The sequence below is a fragment of the Urocitellus parryii genome, chromosome 10 (assembly GCF_045843805.1).
Source record: "Urocitellus parryii isolate mUroPar1 chromosome 10, mUroPar1.hap1, whole genome shotgun sequence".
Classification (NCBI taxonomy): Eukaryota; Metazoa; Chordata; class Mammalia; order Rodentia; family Sciuridae; genus Urocitellus; species Urocitellus parryii.
The window spans coordinates 104,337,173-104,354,574 of record NC_135540.1 but is presented as its reverse complement, the minus strand read 5'-3'; the positions used below and the strand labels follow the sequence as shown (position 1 = coordinate 104,354,574).

Here is a 17,402-nt window from a genome sequence, read left to right as displayed (position 1 = left end):
GGACTACTCCACCACTGAGCCACATCCCCAGCCCTATTTTGTATTTGAGTTGCTTAGCGCCTCGCTGTTGCTGAGGCTGGCTTTGAACTTGTGATTCTCCTGCTTCAGCCGACTGATCCACTGGGATTACAGCTGTGTGCCACCACGCCCAGCAAATATTTCAAAATCTTATATTTAAAAAATCCACAAAAGATATGGTCACTCAACGGTGCCAATATTTAGTTAAATAACCATGTTAACTAAATTCAGACAAAGGTAATCATTCAAAATGGCAATAAGGAACCTGGTGTTCCAACTCTGACTATGAAGTAAATGTTACTGTAGTCTATACACCTGGTCCATGGTTCCCTGAGCTCTGGCCACCTGTCTCAGGATTTCTCACCCATGAGTTTTGAGGGCAGCTATTCTCACAGACATGGGGATCACTGGAAGCCACCGAGTCACATACCTCTCGGTCTACCTGTTAACATTCTCAAAGGTTGTCAGAATATAAAGAGAATGTGGCTGTGAATTCTTTGTACAGTGAAGAAGAGGGAGGAAGGAGCAATCAGCCTCCAAACAGAAGTTTTCATCCTCAAAATGGTTGTGATAATATTATACCACTATATTTTTTTACTATGAATACGTTTATTGGTTTATAAAGTATATAAACATTTTGCAGAGATATTCTGTATAAGAAGAATAAAGGAACAAGTAAAAAATGGAAAACAATCACGTTAAGTCTAATTCCTCCTCCTTCACTTTTGCAATGAGATAAATGATAGGGTGGTATATGTGACCTTGCAAAAGAATTCCTTCAAGTGTTTCAATTTTTTTTTTTAATAAAATGACGTCAGTTGCCAAAAGCATCACATCCTTTGTTATGCTACATAATACTGATACAAAATGTGAAAAGTACAAAGATTGTTATATATAATATAAGGTTTTAATATATTACATTTGTTCTACATAACAGACTATAAATATATGTGCCATAGCATGTTTTATAGTCATTGTTCCCAGCGTCTCACACTATGGTACCAAATGAAAAAATACATTTTCTTTCTGTCTTTTCTTTTCTTTTTTAAAGGAAAAAAAAACAAGGGCAAAAACCAGTAGAAATAGCTTTATATGTTAAAAGTCTAAATAATACAATAGATTTTGTTAAAACTTTGGCTATAAGGTCATTTTGAAATCTGGCTAATAATCAATTCAATGAGTGAACAAACCCAATCAGGCTATCTGGAGTGTAGAGAAGCCGAGTAACTAAAATACTGAAGGGCTGGGGATGAGGATGGGGGAACCAAGGGACAAACCCTTCCTACAGCTTTGCCACCGCAGCTGGACACTGAGCCCACAGCATTCAGTCCTGGACACATCCCATCAGGACACATATGTAGGCATTCATCCAGAAGAAACCAGAAACTGGTTGGTGCAGTTGGAGTCCGTCAACATGACAGGGAGCCTCGGGCTGAATGTCCCTTCTTTGTGGCGCTCTGAATAAAGGATCGGCCTGGGAGACAAGGAGCCAGAGCCTCATCATTTCCTTCCTGGGGCTCAGCCAGGAGACACGTCAGGGTCCGGAAGGAACTCTCATCAGGAGTCGGAAACAGCACCAGGAACTCGCCTTTAGTCCAACTGGGAAGCGCACGCAACCTTCTAAAACCAGAACAGAAACCTTGCTGAACCCTTTACATTTCCCGAGGGATCGAGGGATCATGCACCACTTCCCCAGAGCCACAAAGCGCATCCGCAGCCTCTGGCACTGTCTCCATAGCAAGCTCGCATCTTCCTTTCCTTCAGTTCACATCCCACACTTGAGGCGGACTCGCAGCCCATGTGCTCAACCAAGCCTCCTAGGTGGACTCGGCCCTGCAAACCGTTCCCATCTCCAACACCTAAGGCACCTACACTGCTTGGTTTACCTTCTAGTTTTTAAGTTGCCACTTCTTTAGGAGGGCTGTTCCTAGAACTAGTCTCTTGTTCTAATCCATGCTGAGACCCACAGCAGGGTGCATTATACACGCTTTTTAAATGAATGAAAGAGAGAATTCGGTCAACACTGGGAGAAGACACAAACACATTCTTAGGTCACAAGCCACCTCTCAGGAAATGCCTAGAGGACGAGCCCTGCAGTCCGAGGTCCTTTTCTGAAATGAAAATCAAATGCGGCTACTTCCGGGTGGTGGAAAGAACAACACTTGACAATCTGAGCAGCACCTCTCATGTGATTTACAGGAGTGGGGGGGAGCTCGGGCACCTCCTTTTAAACAGGAGGACAGCTCAACGTGGTCCCGGTATCAGGCTGGAGAATCTGGGCTGTGCTGCCACCTTGCACTCCAACCTCCACCAGCTTTAAGAGTTCTGCCTCCTCGCTGGAGTACACCGTGGTGTCCGTGTCATCAGAGTGATACCCAGACTGGTAGCCACTGGTCTGGTTTGAGCCTTCAGATGCCACCGACTCCCTGCTCTTGCTGGGCATCATTCCACTGTGGAAGAAATGGCAAGCAAGTGAGTTGGAAGACACAGGACAGTTCTTTGGCTTTTCACCCTAACCCCACTCCCAGCTCCACGTGGGCCATAATCTCCCTGGAGACACCAGCTCCCTATCTCTCTCACTTGCTAATCGGCATATCATGTTTGCTCAGACAAGGTCTATTTTCAGGTACTAGCATGGACTAGTAGATGCAGATAAGTCCTCTTGATCAGGTCCAAGTCTTTCAAGCCCAGGATGAGATGAAAGGCAGTTCTGCTGAGTTGTGCACAGGCTCCAACCAATGGAAGATTTTTATGGTCTTGCAGACTGACGAGTTTGTATACAATGATAACAGCCAAAGGGCCTCTTTCATGATGTTAAAGGAAACTGGGACGTTCTACAAGTTCACTTGTGCTTTCCCCATTCTGTCAATTAGAGGACCACAAGGTATGGGTAGGGTGTTAATAAAGTTCTTGAGCAACTTTAAACTTTGCTAACTTCAAGCGTGTGTGCAATCAAGCCAGACATGTCAAAAACTGCTCTTTGCTCATCAAAACCACATTCCTTGGATGGACTGAGGCCCTGATCACTCAGCAGCAACTGGATAATGTGCTCAATGGCATAGTTAACAAGGTCAAAGCTTAGAAATACAGGCTGTGTGGATCCAAAACTTCAGGATTTACACTTTCTCAAGCCATTCTAAGATGTCTTTTCTCCTTAATAGACATTCTGCTTAAATTATTCATTTTCACAACTTCATAAAATGGGTTCTGTTAACTCTGTGTTCACTTGTGATTTAAAAGTTATTTCAAAGAACTACAAATACAATTTTTCTTTCAATCCAATCACAGTAAAACTAGTTTAAGTGTCTCAAGCAATGGTATGATGCCTGGCACATAGGAGCTGCTCAATAAATACTTTAAATCAATATGTGAAGTATATAATTGGCTCTCACAATTTCTTATTAGGCACTAAATAAAACAATAAAATCACACAATGACATTTGTTATTATTACTATTATTACAATAAACATCTCTCAAAAACCCATGGGTGTTCCCATTTTATACAGCAGTTATGGAGATTAAAATCACTTTCTGTTCTTACATAGAGTGAACCCTCTAGCAAATGAATAACTACTCTTATTCTATTACTTTTACAAATATAGGTTTTCATAAATATTTTATGCTAAAAGCAGGTACACCTATTAAACAACAATAAATTCCTACTGAACCATATGGGGGAGATTATATTCAAAGTCAAATTTAATGCTCTTCTCACAGTTAAATACTTAATAATTCAGACAACAGCATTTAAGCATCTTAATTAAATAGATATGTATCTATTGACATACCATACTTCTTAAGAAAAGATGCATTCATTTATATGCCAGTTTGAAAATTCTTCAGAGTCCACAAAGATTTTAATCATATCTCAGGGGTCACATCCAATGACCCTTTTGTTATTTAGCCAATACCGTACAAACTACTGGCCATAGTAAGCATACTCCAAAATTCCCAAGTGTTTGCACATTTGGTCAGAGAAATTGACCAAATCTTTTTTCATGGGGGAGAGACGGGGATATGCTTTAGACTGGTCACTTAATTTCATTATTTGGTTTGTGTCTATTCTTTATTATGTTGCTAATTTAGGATGCTAATTTCCCCAACCATCAAAGATATTACATGGAATAGCTACACTTACATTGGAAGTCCTAAATTTCTTCCAAAATTTCCTATTGAAAATGGTCTGTTTTTATTTGACTGTTTCTTACCTAAAAGATGGAGCTAACTTGGTTCTGTCTTCCAGAGTTTTCAGCTCTTCTGATGCAAGAACCATACCACTGTCCGTCTGGTTGTCCTTTTTAAGAGACATTGAGATGGTACAGTTGATTGAGTATATTCTGATTTCTTAACCCAAATCTATCAGACAGTACCCTCCAACTTCTTGCCAAGGAAGGTAAAGGTACCCTAGGCAGGATATTGAGAAAGCTGCTGCTAGGCCAAGGAGAAGATAAAATGTGGGAAGAAGCTGAGGATGCCTGCTTCCATCCCTCTTTTTCACCAGAATCCCTTTGCACGTAAGTGAAATTGAGCATAAAGCTAGACGACCTTGAACCTCAGACCAGGCACAGTTCTTATGAAAACACCCAAGTTCCATCTCCATAATGACCCCATGACACATACTCTCAAGGACAGCCTTATAATGAGGCTCCAAGACTCTAATGCTTAGGCTAATATTTATCTAGCTAGTGTTTCATCGTTGGTATTATTTCTAAGACTATTTTTAAAAGATGTACTTACATCTGGGATTACTTTTACTTCTGGTTCTTCCAATGGGATATCTTCAAATGTTTTTACACTTACTGGCCGGCTCTTTCGCTTACTGTTCTGCAGATACTGACTGCAAAAGAACAAATATTTGTATTTGAGCCGTGGTATATTTGGCTGCAGATACCACAAGGAATACCTAAGTTCATTATCTTTCAACCACAAGTTTAATAGCAACCTTCCAAACATCCTTTAGAAAAAGAAACACAAAACAAAACAAAAGTCTTTCTTTGCTAGCTCACACTGAAGGCTTAATTTCCTGTGAAAGTCCATTTAAAAGTATAATATAACTGCAGAGCCTAGAGGAGGCCCTGTTCCTTTGAATCTTCCTTCTGAGGTCCAGTACTTGGACTCTAGACAACAACAGCAGACTGAGTGATCAGCTACTTTCTCCTTGGCCCTGTCTGTATGCAGTTCCCACATGGAGCTCTAGGTATTTTACAAAGTCTTTCACATCTTTCCAGCCATCTCCTGGAAAGCTGTTCTGGATAACGTTCACAGAGCAACCTGGGCATAAGAAACACCTGCAGTTCTCCCTAAAGGAGACGGACTCAGGAGTGATCTGAAGACAACGCCTTCCTTCTGCACGTGACAGGGGCCTACTGCACGCCCAGGAAGGTGGGCGGAGTGTCACCACCCACTGTTTCTATGCTCCACAGTAGCATTTCTCAAGAAGGGCAGTGGCTTGAGGGTTTTAAGATATTTGTATTTCAGAGTCTATCATTGATAAGTAACAGGGCAAAGGCTGAGCCTAGTATTGGTAGGAAGAGTAATGCTTTATCAACCAAAGCTTATTGTTTCCTTTTGAATTCCAAGGGGTGACCGGTTCCCTCAGAGGCCTAAAGAATGAGACTTGGCAGGCAGCAGATCACCTCTTCCCTGGGAGACCTTCCTCCCCTGACACAAGGCTTTGGGTGAGTCTAGGTGATGCTAGCAAAGCCACTTACAGTCCCCAAGTGGAGAGAAGGGAAGGTCTTTTCATGGGGACAGAAAACAAGTCTTCCCTCATCTCCACCTACTTCTCATCCCAAGTGGCTTCTGGAACATGTGGCACAGATTCTGGGCCAAAGGAGAAGGGAATCTGAGTCTCTCTCCTCTTCCCCAGCACCCTGGTTCCTCCCCTGAGTGAGGGGAGCATGAAGTTGACCAGTGACATCCTCACTCTGAAAACTCCACAAAGAAGAGGACATGACATACAGAGAACAAGCACGATCCATTTTTGTCCAAGTTCAGTCCCCAAAAGTAGTGGCTGCCCAAAACCACTAGTACCATAGTCAACCATTCAGGAAGCCTTTACTGAGAATCTGCCACACGCCCAACTCTGCTCTGGATGCTCTGCCACCATCATCTCATGGTATCTTCACCACAGTGGGGGGTAAATACTCCAGGGGTGGGATTATCAACTCAGCTCTCCAGATGAGAAAATTGAGGCCTGCAAAGGTTAAAGAACTTTTCCAAAGCCACACGACTAGAATGTCTGGAATTATTTTGAAGACAAGGATTTTAAGCACGAGAATGATGGTCAATGATGTACCCTTTAGGAAGGTGAGACCAGAGGCAGTGAGACCAGTTAGGGAACACTGCATTTATCTGGGAGGAAGAAGGTCAGCCTGATTGAAGAAAGGGGTACCCACTGGCTTTGGAGAAGTGAACGGATTCCAGAGACACCTGGGTGGAGAACCAGCCAGCACCAGCAGGCTCGGGCAATGACGCAGCCGCCTTCAGATCCTTGAATTCTGAGCCCACTAATTTAAAAAGTAGCATGGTCCAGACATCTTCACAATACTATGAAATAGAACTTCTTATTCCCATTTGGAAATGAGGAAGCCGAGGTTCAGAGAGAAAATGGTGAATAAAGAGTAGAACTGAGATTCAAATTCAAGTTGGCAAGAAAGTGGTTTCTTTCTTTCCCTACTCCACATTGACTCTCTTGGAAGAAGGAGAAAGGAAAAGGTAGAAGAGACTGGAAGACTAGACCATTCAGGTCTTTATTAAGCACCTACTATGTGCACAGCCCTGTTCTCACACCTGTGTGCGCCGATCATGTAGTGGGCAGCGGGAAGGCTAAGGGTGGGGTGTGGAACAAATGAAATCTGGAGAAAGGACAGTCTCACTTCAAGCAGCCTAACCTCAGAGCCAAATGCAGCCCTGCCGGCTGTCCCAGACATCAATCTACCAGAGGCATTTAATCACCACCAACAATTAAACAGAATGAAGAAAATGGCAGGCACCAAAGCCTTTCTTTGGGAGAGAACTGTAAAGAAATGTTTGATAAACTGCTGGGAGTGGGAGATGAGACTCCCAAAGGAAATGACAGAGTAACCACAGATGGTCCCCAAACTGACCTCAAAGAGATGAATCCAATGAATATGTGTTTTTTTTTTGCAGGAAGCATGCAAATTTGGGGCCAGAGCTGACCTACAGGGGAAATTAGAGACAAAGCTAAGTCTAGACAGAAGTGGTCCTTTCCCCACACACTTCTCAGCCTCTTCTCTAAATAAAGGCTGAACAAATATTTTTCAGATAGTTTAAAGGGGGCAACGAACCAGGAGCTGGCTCCCGCAGCGATGTCTCTGTCCAGCTCTATTTATAATGTGATAGAGTTGAAAATTATAAGGAGAAAGCAAGTGAGAAATCAGCTTTTCGACTTGGCTGGAAAGAGGACAGAACAAGTCCCCAGAAAGGTACCCCAGCCCCGTTGCACTCTCCCCAAAAAAGCAGTGCCCCAAGATGAAGTGCGTGTGTAGATGCGTCCAAGATGATTAGAAGGTCAGTGTGAGTTTTATTTGTATGAAAGAAAAAGAGGTAGAGAGAGTTGGGAGGGGACGCAGACAAAAGATTCCAATTTCCATTTTATTTTTTTTAAATTATAGCTGGCTTAAAGAGAAACGAGCCTGGGAAGACCACTTCAAGACAACTCACAGGCAGAAAATAGGAGCCAGGCCTGTGCTGGGAGGATGGTGTCACATTTGTCCACGCTTCTGGGGATAAATGTTAACAGCCCTTTTTTAGATGCAGCATTGCACTTGGCACTTTCATCACACACACATGACTTCATCTTCTGTTCAGTGCCGTATGCAAAGCGCCCAGGAGAGCCAAGAGGCTGCCAGCTTGGATCTCCACTCAAGTTGGTCACAGAAACACGCGGAATACAGCTCACCCATCAAATGGCTCTCTGATGGAGGAGAAAGCAATAACCATGTTGCAGGAATGGGGATCAGGCTAGAAGGGCAGATGAACTTGAACCAGGAATTCGTATAGTCTCTCCCAAGCCACTGAATTCACGGTAGGAAAAGCCTACGTGGGGATGAATTAAATGTGGAAAAATCTTTTCTCTCTGAAGGCCCCTCCTTGGCATGGGAGAAAACAGCAGAGTTAGGTACCAGAGGAACTGGGTTTGTCTCAAGGACGTGACTATAAGTAACTCACTTAATCCCTGTCCTTTATTAAGCGCTGTCGCGTGCCAGGCACATTATAGCTTGTGATTCTTCAAACAATCATTTTCAAACAGCACCAGTTGCCTCACCGCATTTCACAGATAAAGAAACTGAGGGAGAGGTTATATTATTTGCAACATGTCATGGAGTGCTAAAAGCCAGCCTTGGAAGTCCCACCCAGTTCTACCTGACTCTAAGGCCTGCATCTTTAACCACGGCACTGAACGGCCCACAGGCCATGGGGCTGAGCCTCATGGTCAACATCTACATCCAAAAGAGATCACAGTTTCTACCTGGCCTGACTCTGAGTTGTCACATGGGCAAAGTCTGATAATACATGGAAGAGTTATTCAAATAATGCAGGATGCTCTTGACACCAATGGAATGGCGGGTGGCTCGCTGGCTGGCTTCTAACGGTATCACAGGACTCCCGCTGCCCTGCAGGATTCCATGAGGCTTCCCCAGCTTTCCTGAGATGTGGCAACCTGGGGCCACGGGCTGGACACAGGAAGGAGCTCCTTGCCTCAGCATACAGGAGGGAGGGCTGGGCCCACGCTGTCAGGGGTTCCAGTTAGAAGAGGAAAACACCAAAAGCAAAGTGACGTGGCCCCAGCCTTAGCAAAGGCAATTTTAATATTATGTTGGAAAAAATGGCACCAACTCTTTCCTGATGCACAGGTGCTGGGAGACAGAAAAAAAAAAAAGCAGCCGCCTGCAGACCCTTTACAGCTCAGGGCAGGACTGCAGAGCATGTGTTTTAAATAAGCCCAGAAGCCCCATTTTGCAAATAAAATACTGAAAGTCAGATGCAGAGAGGCTTCTGAGATGTGGTGTCCAGTCTACCTCAGGACAGAGCCCCGTGGCATGCTGTGCCTTCGCCAGAGAGCCATACGTGTGTTTTCATATATGCAGAGAACTCTTCCTCCCTAAATCTCTCCTAAGCCATTTAATTCACATTAATAAAAGCCTACATGGGGACGGTTTCAATACAGATGTCTTGGTAAAATTGTGGCTCTCTCCGGAGATTAACAAACTGTGGCATTCCAGCTATTTGCAGCTGCAGGGCTTAGAATTCTTGAAGGAAGAGCTGGGCAGCAACATGGGCTACAGATGGACAAGCGATCAGCTCCCCAGACCCTCCTCAAGGAGCATGGCCCGTGATATGAGTGTCAGGGATTGAGGTCCCTGGAGTGTGATGCATGTGGCAGCTTTATAAAATGTCTTCCTTCCAAGCCCCCTCCCAGAGATGGCCTTGAGCCCCCCAGAGGAAGCTGGCCATATACGAACCTGATTCCTGCTGTGTTGTCATAATGGAATTTGGGGTCACACACTTCCTCTTCCTCCATACAGGAAACAGGTGAGGTAGGCAGAGAGAGTCCAGAATCCTCTTCCATGCTCAGAGTCTCTGATATGGGAAGAACAATGTAGTCTTTGCCATCCTGAAACAATAAACACGGAGCATTCTTGTTATGGCTTTGGTCCTTCAAGGGCCTTTTCATGAAAAACACAGGCCCCGGGGGGCTTCTTGGGTCTGGGGTGTGCTGCTCTCAGAACAACTGAACTGACTTTCAAGACAATGTTCAAAACGATTTGTCAAACCAGAAGGGTGCTTGGAAGGGATGTGTGCATGAGAGTATATTCAAGGAGTCTAGTAAACACAATATGGGTTCAGGGGCCACGGAGAACTGTGGTTACATGGGACGAAGAGGTCGTAGTTGTGGAGAAGGAGAGAAACCATTTCTCGACCGTCAGACCCTTCAAAGGGCACAGCATCCCATTTTAGCCTCTGCCCTTCAAGGCAATGGAAAAGGGGATGGCAGCCTAAAGAAAAGCAAGAAATGGGTAGGAACATGGATTTTCCGAAAAAAGATGTTACAATTTAACAGTATGTCTCAAGAAAAAGAAATAAAAGTTAATTTGACATGTTTCAACACTTGCAAGGTTTATTGATAAAAACAGATTTGACTCATCTTCCCCCGAGTTGTTCTAAAGAAAAGAAGGAGGAAACTAGCTTCCATTGTAGTGAGAGATGTTGACTGGAGATCAACTTTCTAATGATAAAGGCCACGACTATGTGTGATTGGGAGTTATAATAGCTGAGATTTTTTTTACCAAGAGGGGAAAATTCATCTATCTTCCATAGTTGGGATATAGTTTTGCCTGCAGAATTTATTACAAATTACTTAAATTTCCTTCCACTGTTGATATTCTGTGGATTGACCAGATTTTTTTTTTTTTTGTAAACTTTGGAAGACTATTTGAAGAGGTAACAAAAAGATAAGTAAGAAGGAATAGGAGTGATCTGCTCCCAGATTATGAATTAGGATCTCATCCATCTAAAGGGTAATTATAGCTTTTAGAAAAGTGCCGTCGCTTACATCTAGAGACCATCTTGTTCAGTGGCTGAGAGAGAAGAATGGTAGCCTTGAGAAAGGACAAGCAGTAGAGGCGTCTTTGCATCTGAGTACTCTATGTGGAAGTTTCTCAGATGGAGGCTTACAAACCTGCTGAGCGTTCGCTTGTAGAAGATTTCCCAAATGTTCCACCAACTCTGAAAACGTGGGTCTCTGGTTGGGCTCCTCATGCCAGCAGTCAAGCATGGTCTGGTACCTAGAGGAGCAAAACACCATTTGCATTATCTGCCTTTTCCCTCCCAGATCTGATGCTCAAAACAAGCAGCCGATTGGTGAGCGTTTATAAAAAGCCTACCATGAGCTGAGATGCTGTATCTCTGTAGCCTGGGGCCCTATCCTTGGAGGTCCAAGTGTGTAGAGAAAAGAAAGCACATTCCATCTAATAAGAGCTGTTCAGTATGGACAATAAAATGCTGTTGTTTCAAGAAGCAATGGTTCTGTGTTTGAGATTATGGAGAGCTTCAAGGGGAAAGGACACAAACTAGGCCCAAAAGGAAGATGAACATAAAGGAAAGTCCCCTGGGCAGGGAGATTTGCAAGGAAAAGGATCAGAAGGGGACTTTGTAAAGCCTTACATTTCTGGTGTGGTATAATCAGGGGCCCTCATTCTTGTTCCTTCTTTCAATCGCCTACAAAATTCTTCATCAATCTTTACCCCCGGATATGGAGAAGCACCTAGAACAAAACAGGAGAGGGGCATAACATGACTTCATTTTCCCTCCCAGGAGGCCCTGAGCCTGATTCTTGAACATCCTGATCGCCTATGTGTATTTTTTTCCTTCTGGATTTTACAACCCGTAGCTTCCCAGAAATTCCACGTGACGGACACAGAATACTGGAGAGAAAATGACATCCTGACATCATCAACTTTTACCATCCTATTGGGAGTCTGGGGGCTAGGGACAAAGAGAAGCAACTTACCTAAGGAAAATATTTCCCAGAGCAAAACACCAAAGGACCACACATCACTCTGAATTGTATACACTCTGTCAAAAATTGTTTCCGGGGCCATCCACTTCAAAGGGAGGCGGGCCTAAGAGGATGGGAGACAAGAAATCAGAACCCAAATTAGCAAATAACTGAAGAAAACACTTCCTTTGTTCTTGAACACAGGTCCTGTAGCATACTGTTGAGGCGTTTGAATTCCACAATTTAATAGATCACCAGGCTCATCTTTGAAACTTACATCTCCTTTTCGGACATAATCTGGGTCTTTGTAAATATCCCGGGCCAAGCCAAAGTCACAGATTTTAACCACGTTCTTCTCTGACAAGAGGATATTTCGTGCTGCCAGGTCCCTGTGGATACACTGAAAAGAAAATTTTATATATATATTAGGTCTCTGCACAGCTGACCTTCTCTTCTACATCTGTTGTGACCTCATGCTTCAAAACAATCCCACATCACAGAAGCAACTGATTAACAAGGACTGGGCTAGGATCTTTATCAACACTTCAGGAAAGAAGTCTGTGAGCTTCGCTGAGATGCACATCTGTTTATTCCATAAAGAGCCCAGCCTTCGGAGCTGAATAATTTAGTTGTAGTGTAATGATGGGGTCATAAATAGACTTCTGTAGGCCATTAAAGAATGTGTTTCTGGTCACATCCACACATCCCTTTTGCCGGTGCCGTGTATGGTTAAAAATGTACTATTCTAAGGAGGTCCCTGAATGGATTATTTTGAATGAATGCACGGAAGTCCAAAACAAGGGCCCCTATTCCACATGGACTGAAGCTGGACTGGCTGAGGCAGGTAGTTCTCAGAGGGGCTCATCCTGTTTCCAAAGTGTTAGGTTTTACCATAAGCATCAATTACATAGTGGGTAGGGAGGCTGAGGCAGGAGGATTGCAAGTTCAAAGCCAGCCTCAGCAACTTAGCAAGACTCTAAGCAACTCAGTGAGACCCTGTCTCTCAATAAAATACAAAAAAAAAAGGGCTGGGTATGTGGTTCAGTGGTTAAGTACCCCTGAGTTCAATCCCACAGAACTCCCAAAAAACTATTACAGCAAATTCAGCCTATTGTAAGTCGAGGTGATTCTCTAGTGCATCGAAAAGCAGGATGAACTCATCTTGGCTTCTAATAAAATCTATTCTTTTCTGCTTCTTGATTTTCCTTTTCTATCTGCTAACTTCATCTAACTTCCTTCAACTAAGCAGTTCTCATAATTATTATCATAATTCTCATCTAAGATTACAGGATAAAGTCGTGAGGGATTAAGAGTCTTAGAGGACATGAGAAATGAATGAAAAGCCTGGATGAGAGGCTGAAGTCAATGCGGCAAGGTCACAGGGGCCAGGCATTGCTCACCCTGCCATCCTGCACCTGGACTGCTCCCAGAACCAGGTGCATTCAGCAGCACCTTGTCTAGCATGATGCAGCACCAGTACTACAAACACTGTACTTCCTACTCTCCTTCCAACCAAAGAACTTCCTTTTTTTGTTTTTGTTTGTTTTTTTAGATTTACATGACAGTAGAGTATATTTGGACATATTACACCATTTATTAAGTGGAGTATAACTTATTCTAATTAGGATCCCATTCTTGTGATTGTACATGATGTGGAGTTTCACTGGTGATATATTCGTGGATGAACATAGGACAGTGATGTCCTAGTCATTCTACTGTCTTTCTTATTCCCATTCCCCCTCCCTTACCTTCATTCCACTTTGTCTAATCCAGTGAACTTCTATTTTTCCCCTCCCTGCCCTTCCTTGTTGTCACGTATTAGTGAGAACATTCAGCCTTTGGTTTTGGGGGGACTGCCTTATTTCACTTAGCATGATATTCTCCTGCAAATTGGTGCAACTACTCTGGAAAGCGGAATGGAGATTCCTCAGAAAACTTGGGATGGAGCCACCAATTGACCCAGCTATCCCACTCCTCAGCATATACCCAAAGGACTTAAAATCAGCATACTACAGTGATGCAGCCACATCAATGTTTATAGCAGCTCAATTCAAAATAGCCAAGCCATGGAACCAAGCTAGGTGCCCTTCAATAAATGAGTATATAAAGAAAATATGCCATGTATACATGATAAAAATTCCCTTTTAAAACCCAGCAGCCAGGTAATACCCAAGAAACCATCTGGTAGATCCAAGAAAAGTCAATACCTTCCAACCCTATTTCCTTCCTAGTTGCCAAAAGGAAGCCTGACTAAATGGTGAGCTTCAGCTTCAAATAATAATAATAATAAATCATAATATGCAAGAAGGGCAAAAGGCCTTTCTCTCGGGGAAAACCCTGAAAGGCTCTGGTTTTCTCCCTTGCTGTTGGGAGAGAAGACTCCAGAAACATCTGAGGTCCAGAGGCTTTAGAAGCTGTGATGGGCTTTAAATGTCAGGGGAGAAAATGGGTTAGGGGTTTCACTGGAAAACAAAACACTTAGGTCTTTCCTTCCTTGGTAAGGGCAGAGCCCATACGTCTTGTCAACAGACAGCTTTTACTGAACATTAATTTGAATTTTTCAAAAAAAATTTCCTGTTTAATGCAAAGCTAGGCATCTTACCCTCTGTAGTGTTGGTGGTGGCTTCCCCTCCCTCTCCTCTCCGTGGTGTTTACAACCTTTGGAATATTTGTAACTTGTCACGTCCCCACCTCAGCCTTTGTTTGCCCTACTTTTCTAATTTTAGCTCTTTTAATCGCTTTCATCTGAAGCCCGTCCTTCCTGGTTTCTAATTATATTACTAACAAATACTTCTTGGTGATGGTGATGAATGTAAAATAAACTAAATGCAGACTGCCTTACACGAAGCTATCTACAAGGCCCAGCTCCTCACCTCTCCTAGGTTGTTGCTCAAATATCACGTACTTAGGAAAGCCCTCCTCTTCCACCTTGTTTAAAATCAAAGTACAAACACATAGAAACACACACAAACATACCTCTCCTGTATACACTGTGGGCTTTCCTGCTTACTTCCCCCTACAACAAACACTCCTATCTAACCTGCTCTGGACGTGACTTACATATATTGCTATGGTTGGTTGCATCCACTAGAAAGGAAACTCTATGAAGCACTTTGCTGGTTGGTGCTTAGAAGACTGTAGTAAGGACTTACTATATGAATTAATTTCATAAAATTCCTAACCACCCCCTATTAGCAGACACAGAGCCGCTCCAGCAGAGCTTTTTCATGAATCCTACAAGTGATGCAGGAACTTCTGCCCCAAACAGACATAATGACTGGCTCTAGACACCTTATGTCCATGCCTGTGATCTGAAGAGAGAGGTCTCCTGCCCCGGGATCTATCTTACCTTCCGTGATGCCAAGAACTCCATGCCCTTAGCCACTTGGAAGCTATAGCAGATGAGATGCTCCAAGGTCAGGAAGTCCTTGTACAGATCTTCTGAAGCTGCCAGAAAAGGCAGAAGGACAGAGGTGAGGAGTCTCATCGGTTGGTACATTTTGTTTCTAAATCTGCTAGAGTAATGATCTTTTTTTAAGACTTGGGAGGTAAATTTCAGAAAAGAGAAGCACAGAGAAGATGCTTCTATCTTCTGTCAATTTGCTGAATCCCAGTATTATTAACCTTCATCATACCCTTAGGAGAAATACTGGTTTTTCCATTTTAGTCAAATTGAACTAGTAAATACAGGAAGTAGAATGGAGGTAAAATTGGCCTAGAGAACAGGGAGCAAAAATAAGACCTTTCCAAATTTGCTGTTTTAAGCAATTGCTTTTTTCATCTACCCAGAGGGATAAACAATAGTTTCATATCAAAAACTCTAAAAATAAAACAACAATATTCAGGGTCATCAAATCATTTTTTTTTCTTTCCAGGCTTTGTCCTGGGACAAAGACCAAAGGTCAAACTATAATCTACAATGGATAATTAAAAATACCAGAAACAAACTTACTTCTCTCACTTTCACACTTAAAAAAGTGCTTTCAATACACTAAATCTCCCCCGTGAGGATGTTTTTTTCCTCCAAGGATATGAATGAGAGATAACAGGAACATGACAGAAAGATGAATTTACCTAAATTGATAGGATTTACTTCAGTGCAAGGGATACAAATAAACCCTGCGACATTCATGGGGGTTTCAAAAATGATCTGCTAACTTTGGTCAGATAAGACTTATGACCTCTTTCCTGGACATAAATACCAGAGTAAACACAAACTGAGTTGTAATAATAACCTCGTAAGTATTAAAAAAGCTGTAACCTTTTCCTCAATGATTTTTTTTTGGGGGGGGGTACCGGGGATTGAACTCCAGGGCACTGAGCCACATCCCCAGTCCTATTTTGTATTTTATTTAGAGACAGGGTCTCACTGAGTTGCTTAGTGCCTCGATGTTGCTGAGGCTGGCTTTAAATTCGCAATTCTCCTGCCTCAGCCTCCTGAGCAACTGGGATTACAGGAGTGAGCCACCGTGCCAGGCCCTCAATGGCTTTTATACTTAAGGGGCTCTTCAAGGACGATTAGTGAGACCACTTCATTTTCCAAATGGAGGCAAAATTTCAGGCCAACACCCTTTCTACCCCAACACCCCACCTTAATCCCCTTGGGTTTCCAGCTCATTGGCCCCCATTTTGTGAGAGAGAGAGAGCAGGGAAGAGATGGTTCCACTTGGTTAGATGGGGTCTAGACAACCTCCCCACTCTCTTCTAACCCAAGGCCTGACCTCACATTGCCTCCTCAGCGTCTTAAGAGGAACAAGTTAGATTTAAGTTCTATCTGTAGACTTATGTCAAGGAAAATGGAAACGAATCTCTTCCACTGTTTCATGATTGGGTTCTTCTAAACTCACACCTTAAAAGGACCCGATGTCTCCATCCATGGAGCTGTCTCTGCTCCTTCTGAGGAAAAGCTAGAGAAATGATCTTTTTAAGACTTGGGAAGTAAAGCGAGTCCTGGAGCTGACTAAAGTCTGGGTGGTTAGGCTGAGGCCAGAGCTCCACCCACAAAGAGCACTAAAATATCACTGGGAACAAAACTAAATAAAGACAGGTCTATTTACCAAGACTCCGTTGAGGAAGTAGGGCTGGGACAAGATGTGAAAAGCCACTGGGAGCAGAGCAGAAACGAGAGTTGGCTCCTAAACTGTCTTGGAGAAGGCTGCATAGGATGGACTCAAAGGCTTCCATGTTGCTGATGAAGTGTGCAACGTGGGCTGATGGGTTAGAGCAATGGGGAGGCCACTCAGGCCCCAGGGAGCCCCCTACCTCTCCCCACTGAGCGTTCTTGCCAAAAAAGGCTGATCCAGTATTTTAACCATATTGGTCTGATTGTTAGCAGGTGCTTAGTTGGGCCACCCAGATTTCTCAGCATGGCCCTGTTCAGCCATTCTATCTAGCCTGGTATTTATTTAGGGCTTTCACACTTCAAATTTGGGAAGACTGAATAGAAGCTGCCTAGGAATTCAGATCTCTTTCCAACATGAACCCTTTGCCATGACCAAGGTCCTGGTAACGCCTGCCACCTCGTGTGCTCCTGTGAAAGCAGGAATCCGGCATGCAGCTAGCAAAGGCAGGTACCTTCTTCTCCCTCCACGTCACTGAGGGATCTCTCTTCGACAAACCCAGAGCTGGCTGAGCTCTGGCTACTGGTGATGCTGTCCAAGCGACGCTTCAAATCCACAGAGATTTCCCCAACATAGTCTTTTCCTTGACGGAATCGTGCCCCTTTGGTCTAAAAAGGAACAAATGAACAAAACAAATTCTTGGGATATGAAATGGGTCCTTAAGATGTCTTAAATTGTAGGAACAACTGAAACTCTATCAAAGGAGACAAGAACGACATCAGGATTATGCCATTGCTGG

The 17,402-nt window shown here is 43.4% G+C and overlaps 1 protein-coding gene across 3 annotated transcripts in view; it reads right to left on the bottom strand.

The window, feature by feature from the left end:
* Window positions 1-642: 642 nt before the first annotated feature.
* The window catches only part of Kdr (kinase insert domain receptor), a 43,742-nt gene continuing 26,982 nt past the window's right edge, over window positions 643-17,402 (bottom strand). The window contains exons 21-30 of one of the 3 annotated variants that reach the window (XM_026385634.2): window positions 17,118-17,271; window positions 14,893-14,990; window positions 11,821-11,943; window positions 11,556-11,667; window positions 11,210-11,309; window positions 10,725-10,830; window positions 9,508-9,659; window positions 4,757-4,856; window positions 4,228-4,313; window positions 643-2,468 (exon numbers count right to left, since the gene is read on the bottom strand). In XM_026385634.2, coding sequence (XP_026241419.1) covers window positions 2,246-2,468; window positions 4,228-4,313; window positions 4,757-4,856; window positions 9,508-9,659; window positions 10,725-10,830; window positions 11,210-11,309; window positions 11,556-11,667; window positions 11,821-11,943; window positions 14,893-14,990; window positions 17,118-17,271 — 1,254 coding nt within the window. In that variant the 3' untranslated portion in view covers window positions 643-2,245. Of the gene's footprint in view, window positions 2,469-4,227; window positions 4,314-4,752; window positions 4,857-7,715; window positions 7,959-9,507; window positions 9,660-10,724; window positions 10,831-11,209; window positions 11,310-11,555; window positions 11,668-11,820; window positions 11,944-14,892; window positions 14,991-17,117; window positions 17,272-17,402 lie in introns of those variants that run through there. The other 2 variants (XM_077803240.1, XM_026385642.1) reach the window with 2 other exon arrangements.